The 14639-nt window shown below is 61.1% G+C and overlaps 2 protein-coding genes across 4 annotated transcripts in view; both read left to right on the top strand.

The window, feature by feature from the left end:
• LOC140690624 (uncharacterized) overlaps positions 1–6213 on the top strand; it is a 51472-nt gene extending 45259 nt beyond the window's left edge. For 2 of the 3 annotated variants that reach the window (XM_072952501.1, XM_072952499.1), the window contains exon 3: positions 4864–6213. In XM_072952501.1, coding sequence (XP_072808602.1) covers positions 4864–6146 — 1283 coding nt within the window. In that variant the 3' untranslated portion in view covers positions 6147–6213. Of the gene's footprint in view, positions 1–3709; positions 3837–4863 lie in introns of all 3 variants that reach the window. The other variant, XM_072952500.1, reaches the window with a different exon arrangement.
• Positions 5973–13423, top strand: LOC140690599 (uncharacterized). Its single transcript, XM_072952467.1, has 3 exons — positions 5973–6219; positions 12512–13382; positions 13414–13423. Exons 1-3 carry the CDS (start codon positions 6150–6152, stop codon positions 13421–13423), a joined length of 951 nt encoding a protein of 316 aa, XP_072808568.1. The 5' UTR covers positions 5973–6149.
• The last annotated feature ends 1216 nt before the right edge of the window (positions 13424–14639 follow it).

Here is a 14639-nt window from a genome sequence, read left to right as displayed (position 1 = left end):
AGAGGGCAGGCCCAGGCGTGTGCATGCCCAGGAGTGTGCAGGCACAGGAGGCAGCAGACCGAGGAGTGTGCAGACCCAGGTGTGTGCAGGCACAAGTGGGAGCAGTCCCAGTAGTGTGCAGGCCCAGAGTGTGCAGGTGCAGGATAGGGCCGGCCGAATTGGGGGCAGGCCCAGGAATTGGAAGGCGCAGGAGTGTGCAGGGCCAGAAGTGTGCTGTCCCAAGAGTGTGCAGTGCCAATAGTGTTCAGGCCCAGGAGTGTTCAGGACCAGGAGTTTGTAGGCCGAGGAGTATGTAGTCACAGGAGGGAGCAGGTACAGGAGTGTGGAAGCCCAGGAGTGTATAGGCCAATGTTCGTGCAGGCCCAGGTGTGCACAGGTCCAGGAGAGTGCATGCCCTGGTGTGTGCAGTCCCAGGAGTCTGCAGGCCCTGGGTTGTGCAGGCCCAGGAGTGTGTAGGTACAGGAGGGAGGAGGCCCAGGAGTTTGCAGGCAAGGAGTGTGTAAGGATAGATGCGTACAGGCCCTGGAGTGTGCAGGCCCTTGAGTGTGCACACGAGGGATTGTGCGAGCCCAGGAGAGGGCAGGCCCAGCAGTGTGCAGGCCCAGGAGTGTGCAGACACAGGAGGGATCAGTCACAGGAGTGTGCAGGTCCAGGAGTGTACAGGCCCAGGTGTGTTTAGGCCCAACATTGTGCAGGTCCAGGAGTGTGCAGACAGAGGAGTGTGCAGGCCAAGGAGGGTGCAGGCCCAGGCCAGGGAAGGCCCAGGAGTGTGCAGGAGCAGGAGTGTGCAGACACTGGAGTGTGCAGAGACAGGAGTGTGCAGGCCCAGGAGTGTGCCGGCACAGGTGGGAACAGGGCTAGGAGTGTGCAGGCATAGATGGGAGCAGGCCCAGGAGTGTACAAGCCCAGGTTTATGCAGGTCCAAGTGTGCGCAGGTCCAGGAGTGTGAAGGCCCAGGTGTCTGCTGTCCCAGGAGTGTGCAGGTCCTGAAGTTTGCAGGCCCAGGAGTGTACAAGCCCAGGTTCATGCAGGCCCGAGTGTTCGCAGGTCCAGGAGTATGAAGGCCCAGGTGTCTGCTGTCCCAGGAGTGTGCAGGTCCTGAAGATTGCAGGCCCAGGAGTGTGCAGACAAAGGTGTGTGCAGGCCAAGGAGGGTGTAGGTCCTGGAGTGTACAGGCCCAGGAGTGTGCAGGCCAAGGCGTGTGCAGACTCCGCAGTGTGCAGAGACAGGATTGTGCAGGCCCAAGATTGTACAGGCCTTGGGCTGTGCAGCCCAGCAGTGTTCAGGCCCAGGAGTGTGCAAAATCAGGATTATACAGGCCCAGGTGTGTTCAGGCTAAACATTGTGCATGTCTTGGAGTGTGCAGGCCTATGAGTGTGCAATCCAGGTGTGTGCGGGCCCAACAGTGTGCAAGCCTAGGCCAGAGAAGGCCCATGCAGGGAAGGCCCAGGAGTGTACAGATCCAGGAGTGTGCAGGCCCAGGAGTGTGCATGCCCAGGAGTGTGCAGGCACAGGAGGGAGCAGGCCGAGGAGTGTGCAGTGCCAGGTGTGTGCAGGCACAAGTGGGAGCAGGCCCAGTAGTGTGAAGGCCCAAGAATGTGCAGGTCCTGGAGAGGGCCGGCCGAATAGGGGGCAGGCCCAGGAGAGGGAAGGCCCAGGAGTTTGCAGGCTCTGGAATGTGCACACGAGGATTTGTGCGGACCCAGGAGAGGGCAGGCCCAGGAGTGAGCAGACAGAGGAGTGTACAGGCCCAGGAGTGTGCAGGACCAGGAGTGTGCAGACACTGGAGTGTGCAGAGACAGGAGTGTGCAGTCCTAGGATTGTGACGGCACAGGAGGGACAGGCGAAGAAGTGTGTCGGCATAGGTGGGAGCAGGCCCAGTAGTGTGCAGGCACAGGTGGTAGTAGGCTAATGAGTGTGAAAGCCAAGGAGTGTGCAGACACCGGAGTGTGCAGAGACAGGGGAGTTCATATCCTGGAGTCTACAGGCCGAGGAGTGTGCAGGCCCAGGTGTGTGCAGGCACAAGTGGGAGCAGGCCCAGTAGTGTGAAGGCCCAAGGATGTACAGGTCCAGAAGAGGGCCGGCCGAATTTGGGGCAGGCCCAGGAGAGGGAAGTCCCAGGAGTGTGCAGGACCTGGAGTGTGCAGACACAGGAGGGATCAGTCACAGGTGTGTGCAGGTCCAGGGGTATACAGGCCCAGGTGTGTGCAGGCCCAACATTTTGTAGGTCCAGGAGAGGGCAGGCCCAGGAGTGTGCAGACAGTGGAGTGTGCAGGAAAAGGAATACGCAGGCCCAGGCCAGGGCAGGCCCAGGAGTGTACAGGCCCATGTGTGTGCAGGCCCTGGAGTTTGCAGGCCAAGGAGTGTGCAGGCCCAGGAGTGTGCAGACAGAGGAGTGCACAGGACAAGGAAGGTGCAGGCCAAGGAATGTGCAGACCCTGGAGAGGACAATCCCTGGAATGTGCAGGCCCAGGAGTGTGCAGACCAAGCAGTGTGCACCCCCAGGAGTGTGCAGGGCAAGGAGTGTGCAGGCCCAGGAGTGTGCAGGCACAAGTGGGAGCAGCCCCAGTAGTGTGCAGACCCAGGAGTGTGCAGGCCTTGGAGTGTGCAGGCCCAGGAGGGTGCAAGCCCAGTCCAGGGCAGGTCCAGGAGTGTACAGGCCCAGGAGTGTGCAGACACCGGAGTGTGCAGAGACAGGAGTGTGCGGCCCACGGCTGTGCATACCCAGCAGTGTGCAGGCCCAGGAGTGTTCAGTCCCTGTAGTGTCTGGAACCAGGGGACGTCAGGCCCCAGAGTGTGCAGGCCCAAGAAAGGGCAGGCCCAAGGGTGTTCAGGCGCAGGAATGGGGAGTCCCATGACCATACCCACCAAGCAGAGGGCAGGCCCAGGCGTGTACATGCCTAGGAGTGTGCCGGCACAGGAGGGAGTACGCTCAGGAGTGTGCAGGCCAAGGAGTGTGCAGACCGGAGTGTGCAGAGACAGGAGAGTGCAGGCCCAGTATTGTACAGGCCTAGGGCTGTGTATTTCAATCCGTGTGTAGCCCCAGGAGTGTGCCGGCACAGATGGGAACAAGCCTAGCTGTGCACAGGCATAAGTGGTAACAGGCCCAGGAGTGTACAAGCCCAGGTTCATGCAGGCCGAGGTGTGCGCAGGTCCAGGAGTGTGTAGGCCCAGGTGTGTGCTGTCCCAGGAGTGTGCGGGCCTAGGAGAACACAGGCTCTGGAGTGTGCAGGCCCAGGAGTGTGGAGGTCCATGAGAGGGCCGGGCGAATTGGAGGCAGGCCCAGGAGAGGGAAGGCCCATGAGTGTGCAGGCCCTGAGTGTGCACTCGAGGGATTGTGCGGGCCCAGGAGAGGGCAGGCCCTGGGTGGTGCAGGCCCAGGAGTGTGTAGGTACAGGAGGGAGGAGGCCCAGGAGTTTGCAGGCAAGGAGTGTGTAAGGATAGATGCGTACAGGCCCTGGAGTGTGCAGGTAAACTAGACATGGCTGATACATGGACAGTGAGTGCAAAGTTAGAAAGCCTCTGGGTTTTCCCTCTTTAGGGAGGGAGAGGGAGGCTCAGCATAGGTCCTTGAGCTTCCGCGAGAAAAGTGGCTCTCAGTCCAGGTCGGCTGCGGGCGCCTCTGGGGTTGTCACACCTGAGGGGCCCTCTGTGGACGGGTCCTGTGTTCTTGGCACTGACGTGGATTTTCCTCCTCCTCTTCCCCAAGGGGCGGTAGAGGCTCGGGGGGCAGCTTCCAGCCGATCACGGCCATCCTGCTGCCCTCATGCACGCTGGCCCTGCACGCCCGGCAGCTGGACGTCAGGCTGCAGCTGGACTACGTCTCCGCCTCGCAGGTAAGAGGAGCCCCGCTGCTTCCCTGGGGGCCGGCAAGGGGGTCCCTCGGGAGGGGTTTCGGTTGGGGGCTCCTGGCTAGACGCCGCAGCCGTGTGAGTGGCACCGTTGGGGTGAAGGAGGCTGGTGCCAGGGACAGGGCAGGCCCAGGAGTGTGCAGGCCCAGGAGTGTGCATGCCCAGGAGTGTGCAGGCATAGGAGGGAGCAGGCCCAGGAGTGTGCAGGCCAAGTAGAGTGCAGGCCCTGAAGTTTGCAGGCCCAGCTGTGTGCAGACAGAGGAGTGTGCAGGCCAAGGAGGGTGCAGGCCCAGGGGTGTACAGGCCCAGGAGTGTGCAGGCCCAGGCGTGTGCAGACTCCGGAGTGTGCAGAGACAGGAGTGTTCAGGCCCAGAATTGTACAGGCCTAGGGCTGTGCAGGCCCAGCAGTGTTCAGGCCCAGGAGTGTGCAAAATCAGGAGTACACAGGCCCAGGTGTGTTCAGGCTCAAGATTGTGCATGTCCTGGAGTGTGCAGGCCCATGAGTGTGCAATCCAGGAGTGTGCAGGCCCAGTAGTGTGCAAGCCAGGGCCAGAGAAGGCCCATGCCAGGGAAGGCCCAGGAGTGTACAGATCCAGGATTGTGTAGGCCCAGGAGTGTGCATGCCCAGGAGTGCCCAGATGAGGGGTTTGAGGCCGTGGTGGGATGTACTTCACGGGCATAAATAGCGTAAAGAGCATAAAACTACATGGTAGTGATGGTCGGACAGCATGGGAATGCACTTAATGTTCCTGAAATGCACAATTTAAAAGGGAAAAAAATCTGTATTTTATTAAAGGAAGTGGAAAATGGAAAAATACAGGATGCCATAAATGATGTAAAACAAATAAACTAAACTAAAGAAAAACAAAACAAAAGCAAATTCAGGGGTAGGGAAGTCAACTTCGGGTAGGGGAGGGGATTTATGGTGGGATTTTGGAGAAGGTGTAGGAGGGTGCAGAGGGGGCAGAGCCCTAGGGGGTGATGATGCCTGAAATGGTTCTCCACTGCCCAGCGGCCCAGGTGCAGGTGCAGGAACTGCAGGCTTCTCAGGAGCAGCAAGATCAGCAGGAGCGGCAGGCTCTTCAGGAGTGGCAAGATCAGCAGGAGCGGCAGGCTCTTCAGGAGCGGCGGGCTCTTCAGGAATGGCAGGCTCTTCAGGAGCTGCAGGCTCTTCAGGAGCGGCTAGATGAGCAGGAATGGCAGGCTCTTCAGGAGCTGCAGGCTCTTCAGGAATGGCAGGCTCTTCAGGAGCTGCAGGCTCCTCAGGAGCGGCTAGATCAGCAGGAATGGCGGGCTCTTCAGGAGCGGCTAGATCAGCAGGAATGGCGGGCTCTTCAGGAGCAGCTAGATCAGCAGGAATGGCGGGCTCTTCAGGAGCAGCTAGATCAGCAGGAGCGTCAGGCTCTTCAGGATCGGTGGGCTCTTCAGGAGCGGCAGGCTCTTCAGGAGTGGCAAGATCAGCAGGAGCGGCAGGCTCTTCAGGAGCTGCAGGCTCTTCAGGAGCGGCTAGATCAGCAGGAACAGCAGGTTCTTCAGGAGTGGCTAGATCAGCAGGAATGGCGGGCTCTTCAGGAGCGGCTAGATCAGCAGGAACGGCAGGCGCTTCAGGAGCGGCGGGCTCTTCAGGAGCGGCGGGCTCTTCAGGAATGGCAGGCTCTTCAGGAGCTGCAGGCTCCTCAGGAGCGGCTAGATCAGCAGGAATGGCGGGCTCTTCAGGAGCAGCTAGATCAGCAGGAGCGTCAGGCTCTTCAGGATCGGTGGGCTCTTCAGGAGCGGCAGGCTCTTCAGGAGCCGTGGGCTCTTCAGGAGCGGCGGGCTCTTCAGGAGCGGCTAGATCAGGAGGAGAGGCAGGCTCTTCAGGAGCTGCAGGTTGTTCAAGAGCGGCAAGATCAGCAGGAGCGGCAGGCTCTTCAGGAGCGGCTAGATGAGCAGGAGCAGCAGGCTCTTCAGGAGCTGCAGGCAAGATCCTGGGGAGAGACCTGGGCGATGTCTGGGCAGGAGGCTGTGGTGGTGGGGAGCCCTTCATACCCAGACTCTTCCGGAGCCTGTGCTGGCCTTCCACAGTGTGGCACACCAGCCCCTCACTTGGGGAGCTGGCATGAGTGTCCTGGTTCCCCGGATCCTGCGGTGTCTGGCTCTGCAATGACAGTGACCGGCAGCCGGCCCGGCCCGCAGGTCTCAGAGCCCTGCCTGGCCAGGACCACTCCTGCTTCTGCCCCACTCGACCGTCTGCTGCCTGATCAGACTGGGACCTTGGTCATCTCAGTCACCCAGGAGGCAAGAGACACACCCTAGGGCATGGGCGCCACCTCGGGCAGCAGGGCCCTGCCCCGGTTCTCCACATCCCAGCCAGCCCGCTTGGACCCAGGTTGGTGACGTGATCGGCCCCCCAGGCCTCTGACCCTTCCTCAGCCTGCTCTTGCTTGAGGCAGGACCCCCCCAACATGACTGCCCCACCGCCACCAGTCAGGAAGGGGCTGTGGGGCCACCCTGGTGGGGTCTGAGTGGTGGCCCGGCCTGGGCGGGCCTGCCCTGGGCCTCCCTGTGTTACCTTTCGGTCCCTCTGGCCAAAAGGCCAGAGGCGCCTGGGGTGAGACCCGACCCACTGTCGGCACTGTTGGCAAAGGCCGTTGCTGCGGGCTTTCCGCGGGCCGCGACCTCGGGATCTTGGGATGCAACAAAACATGTCTGAGCTGAGCTGAGTTCACCAGCCAAGTCAGTTGAGAAGTGTCCTTCTCTACACAGCGGGTGCCTGGTGACCTGGGTCCCAAGTTGTGTTGGGCTCTGTTGCCAGGGAAGTGAGGTCACTTCCTGGGGTCCCCTTCCCCAAGCTTCCTCCTTACACAAAGCTCCCCAAGGGCCTTTTTGGGCTGTTGATGGCTCACTTCCCACCCCATGCCATGTCCACCCAGTGACACCAACTCGGCCCCTCCTATAGCCCTGGGGAGGCCTGGATGCAGCCAGGGTCACAGCTCTGATGACACAGCTGGCTTCAGACCCGGCTCCCCCGCCAGCAGTGCTGTCACCCTGGACAAGCCACCTGCTTCTCAGGGTCTCCCCAATCCCCCATCGGCGCAGTGGGGATCATCTGGACCCGGCTTCCTAGGAGAGCCATCATGTCTCTAGAACCACAAACACCTACTGCACCTGTCACCTCTGTGGGCTGGCATCACAGGGAGCTCATGCACAGACTCAGCAAAGGAAGGGCCCCACAGAGGGCTGGTGTGCAGGCCCAGGTGTGTGCAGGCACACGTAGGAGCAGGCCCAGTAGTGTGCAGGCCCAAGAGTGTGCAGGGGTAGGAGTGTGCAGACAGAGGAGTGCGCAGGACAAGGAGGGTGCAGGCCCAGGAGTGTGCAGGCCCTGGAGAGGACAATCCCTGGAACGTGCAGGCCCAGGACTGTGCAGACCAAGCAGTGTGCACCCCCAGGAGTGTGCAGGGCCAGGAGTGTGCAGGCACATGTGGGAGCAGCCCCAGTAGTGTGCAGACCCAGGAGTGTGCAGGCCGTGGAGTGTGCAGGCAAAGGAGGGTGCAGGCCCAGTCCAGGGCAGGTCCAGGAGTGTTCAGGCCCAGGAGTGTGCAGACACCGGAGTGTGCAGAGACAGGAGTGTGCAGGCCCAGGGCTGTGCAGACCCAGCAGTGTGCAGGCCCAGGAGTGTGCAGCCCCTGTACTGTGCAGTACCAGGGGACGTCAGGCCCCAGAGTGTGCAGGCCCAAGAAAGGGCAGGTCCAAGGGTGTTCAGGCGCAGGAATGGGGAGTCCCAGGACCGTGCCCACCAAGCAGAGGGCAGGCCCAGGCGTGTGCATGCCCAGGAGTGTGCAGGCACAGGAGGCAGCAGACCGAGGAGTGTGCAGACCCAGGTGTGTGCAGGCACAAGTGGGAGCAGTCCCAGTAGTGTGCAGGCCCAGAGTGTGCAGGTGCCGGATAGGGCCGGCCGAATTGGGGGCAGGCCCAGGAATTGGAAGGCGCAGGAGTGTGCAGGGCCAGAAGTGTGCTGTCCCAAGAGTGTGCAGTGCCAATAGTGTTCAGGCCCAGGAGTGTTCAGGACCAGGAGTTTGTAGGCCGAGGAGTATGTAGTCACAGGAGGGAGCAGGTACAGGAGTGTGGAAGCCCAGGAGTGTACAGGCCAATGTTCGTGCAGGCCCAGGTGTGCACAGGTCCAGGAGAGTGCATGCCCTGGTGTGTGCAGTCCCAGGAGTCTGCAGGCCCTGGGTTGTGCAGGCCCAGGAGTGTGTAGGTACAGGAGGGAGGAGGCCCAGGAGTTTGCAGGCAAGGAGTGTGTAAGGATAGATGCGTACAGGCCCTGGAGTGTGCAGGCCCTTGAGTGTGCACACGAGGGATTGTGCGAGCCCAGGAGAGGGCAGGCCCAGCAGTGTGCAGGCCCAGGAGTGTGCAGACACAGGAGGGATCAGTCACAGGAGTGTGCAGGTCCAGGAGTGTACAGGCCCAGGTGTGTTTAGGCCCAACATTGTGCAGGTCCAGGAGTGTGCAGGCCCAGGAGTGTGCAGACAGAGGAGTGTGCAGGCCAAGGAGGGTGCAGGCCCAGGCCAGGGAAGGCCCAGGAGTGTGCAGGAGCAGGAGTGTGCAGACACTGGAGTGTGCAGAGACAGGAGTGTGCAGGCCCAGGAGTGTGCCGGCACAGGTGGGAACAGGGCTAGGAGTGTGCAGGCATAGATGGGAGCAGGCCCAGGAGTGTACAAGCCCAGGTTTATGCAGGTCCAAGTGTGCGCAGGTCCAGGAGTGTGAAGGCCCAGGTGTCTGCTGTCCCAGGAGTGTGCAGGTCCTGAAGTTTGCAGGCCCAGGAGTGTACAAGCCCAGGTTCATGCAGGCCCGAGTGTTCGCAGGTCCAGGAGTATGAAGGCCCAGGTGTCTGCTGTCCCAGGAGTGTGCAGGTCCTGAAGATTGCAGGCCCAGGAGTGTGCAGACAAAGGTGTGTGCAGGCCAAGGAGGGTGTAGGTCCTGGAGTGTACAGGCCCAGGAGTGTGCAGGCCAAGGCGTGTGCAGACTCCGCAGTGTGCAGAGACAGGATTGTGCAGGCCCAAGATTGTACAGGCCTTGGGCTGTGCAGCCCAGCAGTGTTCAGGCCCAGGAGTGTGCAAAATCAGGATTATACAGGCCCAGGTGTGTTCAGGCTAAACATTGTGCATGTCTTGGAGTGTGCAGGCCTATGAGTGTGCAATCCAGGTGTGTGCGGGCCCAACAGTGTGCAAGCCTAGGCCAGAGAAGGCCCATGCAGGGAAGGCCCAGGAGTGTACAGATCCAGGAGTGTGCAGGCCCAGGAGTGTGCATGCCCAGGAGTGTGCAGGCACAGGAGGGAGCAGGCCGAGGAGTGTGCAGTGCCAGGTGTGTGCAGGCACAAGTGGGAGCAGGCCCAGTAGTGTGAAGGCCCAAGAATGTGCAGGTCCTGGAGAGGGCCGGCCGAATAGGGGGCAGGCCCAGGAGAGGGAAGGCCCAGGAGTTTGCAGGCTCTGGAATGTGCACACGAGGATTTGTGCGGACCCAGGAGAGGGCAGGCCCAGGAGTGAGCAGACAGAGGAGTGTACAGGCCCAGGAGTGTGCAGGACCAGGAGTGTGCAGACACTGGAGTGTGCAGAGACAGGAGTGTGCAGTCCTAGGATTGTGACGGCACAGGAGGGACAGGCGAAGAAGTGTGTCGGCATAGGTGGGAGCAGGCCCAGTAGTGTGCAGGCACAGGTGGTAGTAGGCTAATGAGTGTGAAAGCCAAGGAGTGTGCAGACACCGGAGTGTGCAGAGACAGGGGAGTTCATATCCTGGAGTCTACAGGCCGAGGAGTGTGCAGGCCCAGGTGTGTGCAGGCACAAGTGGGAGCAGGCCCAGTAGTGTGAAGGCCCAAGGATGTACAGGTCCAGAAGAGGGCCGGCCGAATTTGGGGCAGGCCCAGGAGAGGGAAGTCCCAGGAGTGTGCAGGACCTGGAGTGTGCAGACACAGGAGGGATCAGTCACAGGTGTGTGCAGGTCCAGGGGTATACAGGCCCAGGTGTGTGCAGGCCCAACATTTTGTAGGTCCAGGAGAGGGCAGGCCCAGGAGTGTGCAGACAGTGGAGTGTGCAGGAAAAGGAATACGCAGGCCCAGGCCAGGGCAGGCCCAGGAGTGTACAGGCCCATGTGTGTGCAGGCCCTGGAGTTTGCAGGCCAAGGAGTGTGCAGGCCCAGGAGTGTGCAGACAGAGGAGTGCACAGGACAAGGAAGGTGCAGGCCAAGGAATGTGCAGACCCTGGAGAGGACAATCCCTGGAATGTGCAGGCCCAGGAGTGTGCAGACCAAGCAGTGTGCACCCCCAGGAGTGTGCAGGGCAAGGAGTGTGCAGGCCCAGGAGTGTGCAGGCACAAGTGGGAGCAGCCCCAGTAGTGTGCAGACCCAGGAGTGTGCAGGCCTTGGAGTGTGCAGGCCCAGGAGGGTGCAAGCCCAGTCCAGGGCAGGTCCAGGAGTGTACAGGCCCAGGAGTGTGCAGACACCGGAGTGTGCAGAGACAGGAGTGTGCGGCCCACGGCTGTGCATACCCAGCAGTGTGCAGGCCCAGGAGTGTTCAGTCCCTGTAGTGTCTGGAACCAGGGGACGTCAGGCCCCAGAGTGTGCAGGCCCAAGAAAGGGCAGGCCCAAGGGTGTTCAGGCGCAGGAATGGGGAGTCCCATGACCATACCCACCAAGCAGAGGGCAGGCCCAGGCGTGTACATGCCTAGGAGTGTGCCGGCACAGGAGGGAGTACGCTCAGGAGTGTGCAGGCCAAGGAGTGTGCAGACCGGAGTGTGCAGAGACAGGAGAGTGCAGGCCCAGTATTGTACAGGCCTAGGGCTGTGTATTTCAATCCGTGTGTAGCCCCAGGAGTGTGCCGGCACAGATGGGAACAAGCCTAGCTGTGCACAGGCATAAGTGGTAACAGGCCCAGGAGTGTACAAGCCCAGGTTCATGCAGGCCGAGGTGTGCGCAGGTCCAGGAGTGTGTAGGCCCAGGTGTGTGCTGTCCCAGGAGTGTGCGGGCCTAGGAGAACACAGGCTCTGGAGTGTGCAGGCCCAGGAGTGTGGAGGTCCATGAGAGGGCCGGGCGAATTGGAGGCAGGCCCAGGAGAGGGAAGGCCCATGAGTGTGCAGGCCCTGAGTGTGCACTCGAGGGATTGTGCGGGCCCAGGAGAGGGCAGGCCCTGGGTGGTGCAGGCCCAGGAGTGTGTAGGTACAGGAGGGAGGAGGCCCAGGAGTTTGCAGGCAAGGAGTGTGTAAGGATAGATGCGTACAGGCCCTGGAGTGTGCAGGTAAACTAGACATGGCTGATACATGGACAGTGAGTGCAAAGTTAGAAAGCCTCTGGGTTTTCCCTCTTTAGGGAGGGAGAGGGAGGCTCAGCATAGGTCCTTGAGCTTCCGCGAGAAAAGTGGCTCTCAGTCCAGGTCGGCTGCGGGCGCCTCTGGGGTTGTCACACCTGAGGGGCCCTCTGTGGACGGGTCCTGTGTTCTTGGCACTGACGTGGATTTTCCTCCTCCTCTTCCCCAAGGGGCGGTAGAGGCTCGGGGGGCAGCTTCCAGCCGATCACGGCCATCCTGCTGCCCTCATGCACGCTGGCCCTGCACGCCCGGCAGCTGGACGTCAGGCTGCAGCTGGACTACGTCTCCGCCTCGCAGGTAAGAGGAGCCCCGCTGCTTCCCTGGGGGCCGGCAAGGGGGTCCCTCGGGAGGGGTTTCGGTTGGGGGCTCCTGGCTAGACGCCGCAGCCGTGTGAGTGGCACCGTTGGGGTGAAGGAGGCTGGTGCCAGGGACAGGGCAGGCCCAGGAGTGTGCAGGCCCAGGAGTGTGCATGCCCAGGAGTGTGCAGGCATAGGAGGGAGCAGGCCCAGTAGTGTGCAGGCCAAGTAGAGTGCAGGCCCTGAAGTTTGCAGGCCCAGCTGTGTGCAGACAGAGGAGTGTGCAGGCCAAGGAGGGTGCAGGCCCAGGGGTGTACAGGCCCAGGAGTGTGCAGCCCCAGGCGTGTGCAGACTCCGGAGTGTGCAGAGACAGGAGTGTTCAGGCCCAGAATTGTACAGGCCTAGGGCTGTGCAGGCCCAGCAGTGTTCAGGCCCAGGAGTGTGCAAAATCAGGAGTACACAGGCCCAGGTGTGTTCAGGCTCAAGATTGTGCATGTCCTGGAGTGTGCAGGCCCATGAGTGTGCAATCCAGGAGTGTGCAGGCCCAGTAGTGTGCAAGCCAGGGCCAGAGAAGGCCCATGCCAGGGAAGGCCCAGGAGTGTACAGATCCAGGATTGTGTAGGCCCAGGAGTGTGCATGCCCAGTAGTGCCCAGATGAGGGGTTTGAGGCCGTGGTGGGATGTACTTCACGGGCATAAATAGCGTAAAGAGCATAAAACTACATGGTAGTGATGGTCGGACAGCATGGGAATGCACTTAATGTTCCTGAAATGCACAATTTAAAAGGGAAAAAAATCTGTATTTTATTAAAGGAAGTGGAAAATGGAAAAATACAGGATGCCATAAATGATGTAAAACAAATAAACTAAACTAAAGAAAAACAAAACAAAAGCAAATTCAGGGGTAGGGAAGTCAACTTCGGGTAGGGGAGGGGATTTATGGTGGGATTTTGGAGAAGGTGTAGGAGGGTGCAGAGGGGGCAGAGCCCTAGGGGGTGATGATGCCTGAAATGGTTCTCCACTGCCCAGCGGCCCAGGTGCAGGTGCAGGAACTGCAGGCTTCTCAGGAGCAGCAAGATCAGCAGGAGCGGCAGGCTCTTCAGGAGTGGCAAGATCAGCAGGAGCGGCAGGCTCTTCAGGAGCGGCGGGCTCTTCAGGAATGGCAGGCTCTTCAGGAGCTGCAGGCTCTTCAGGAGCGGCTAGATGAGCAGGAATGGCAGGCTCTTCAGGAGCTGCAGGCTCTTCAGGAATGGCAGGCTCTTCAGGAGCTGCAGGCTCCTCAGGAGCGGCTAGATCAGCAGGAATGGCGGGCTCTTCAGGAGCGGCTAGATCAGCAGGAATGGCGGGCTCTTCAGGAGCAGCTAGATCAGCAGGAATGGCGGGCTCTTCAGGAGCAGCTAGATCAGCAGGAGCGTCAGGCTCTTCAGGATCGGTGGGCTCTTCAGGAGCGGCAGGCTCTTCAGGAGTGGCAAGATCAGCAGGAGCGGCAGGCTCTTCAGGAGCTGCAGGCTCTTCAGGAGCGGCTAGATCAGCAGGAACAGCAGGTTCTTCAGGAGTGGCTAGATCAGCAGGAATGGCGGGCTCTTCAGGAGCGGCTAGATCAGCAGGAACGGCAGGCGCTTCAGGAGCGGCGGGCTCTTCAGGAGCGGCGGGCTCTTCAGGAATGGCAGGCTCTTCAGGAGCTGCAGGCTCCTCAGGAGCGGCTAGATCAGCAGGAATGGCGGGCTCTTCAGGAGCAGCTAGATCAGCAGGAGCGTCAGGCTCTTCAGGATCGGTGGGCTCTTCAGGAGCGGCAGGCTCTTCAGGAGCCGTGGGCTCTTCAGGAGCGGCGGGCTCTTCAGGAGCGGCTAGATCAGGAGGAGAGGCAGGCTCTTCAGGAGCTGCAGGTTGTTCAAGAGCGGCAAGATCAGCAGGAGTGGCAGGCTCTTCAGGAGCGGCTAGATGAGCAGGAGCAGCAGGCTCTTCAGGAGCTGCAGGCAAGATCCTGGGGAGAGACCTGGGCGATGTCTGGGCAGGAGGCTGTGGTGGTGGGGAGCCCTTCATACCCAGACTCTTCCGGAGCCTGTGCTGGCCTTCCACAGTGTGGCACACCAGCCCCTCACTTGGGGAGCTGGCATGAGTGTCCTGGTTCCCCGGATCCTGCGGTGTCTGGCTCTGCAATGACAGTGACCGGCAGCCGGCCCGGCCCGCAGGTCTCAGAGCCCTGCCTGGCCAGGACCACTCCTGCTTCTGCCCCACTCGACCGTCTGCTGCCTGATCAGACTGGGACCTTGGTCATCTCAGTCACCCGGGAGGCAAGAGACACACCCTAGGGCATGGGCGCCACCTCGGGCAGCAGGGCCCTGCCCCGGTTCTCCACATCCCAGCCAGCCCGCTTGGACCCAGGTTGGTGACGTGATCGGCCCCCCAGGCCTCTGACCCTTCCTCAGCCTGCTCTTGCTTGAGGCAGGACCCCCCCAACATGACTGCCCCACCGCCACCAGTCAGGAAGGGGCTGTGGGGCCACCCGGGTGGGGTCTGAGTGGTGGCCCGGCCTGGGCGGGCCTGCCCTGGGCCTCCCTGTGTTACCTTTCGGTCCCTCTGGCCAAAAGGCCAGAGGCGCCTGGGGTGAGACCCGACCCACTGTCGGCACTGTTGGCAAAGGCCGTTGCTGCGGGCTTTCCGCGGGCCGCGACCTCGGGATCTTGGGATGCAACAAAACATGTCTGAGCTGAGCTGAGTTCACCAGCCAAGTCAGTTGAGAAGTGTCCTTCTCTACACAGCGGGTGCCTGGTGACCTGGGTCCCAAGTTCTGTTGGGCTCTGTTGCCAGGGAAGTGAGGTCACTTCCTGGGGTCCCCTTCCCCAAGCTTCCTCCTTACACAAAGCTCCCCAAGGGCCTTTTTGGGCTGTTGATGGCTCACTTCCCACCCCATGCCATGTCCACCCAGTGACACCAACTCGGCCCCTCCTATAGCCCTGGGGAGGCCTGGATGCAGCCAGGGTCACAGCTCTGATGACACAGCTGGCTTCAGACCCGGCTCCCCCGCCAGCAGTGCTGTCACCCTGGACAAGCCACCTGCTTCTCAGGGTCTCCCCAATCCCCCATCGGCGCAGTGGGGATCATCTGGACCCGGCTTCCTAGGAGAGCCATCATGTCTCTAGAACCACAAACACCT

The sequence above is a fragment of the Vicugna pacos genome, chromosome 31 (assembly GCF_048564905.1).
Source record: "Vicugna pacos chromosome 31, VicPac4, whole genome shotgun sequence".
NCBI lineage: Eukaryota > Metazoa > Chordata > Mammalia > Artiodactyla > Camelidae > Vicugna > Vicugna pacos.
This window is presented reverse-complemented; position numbering and strand designations above follow the sequence as displayed.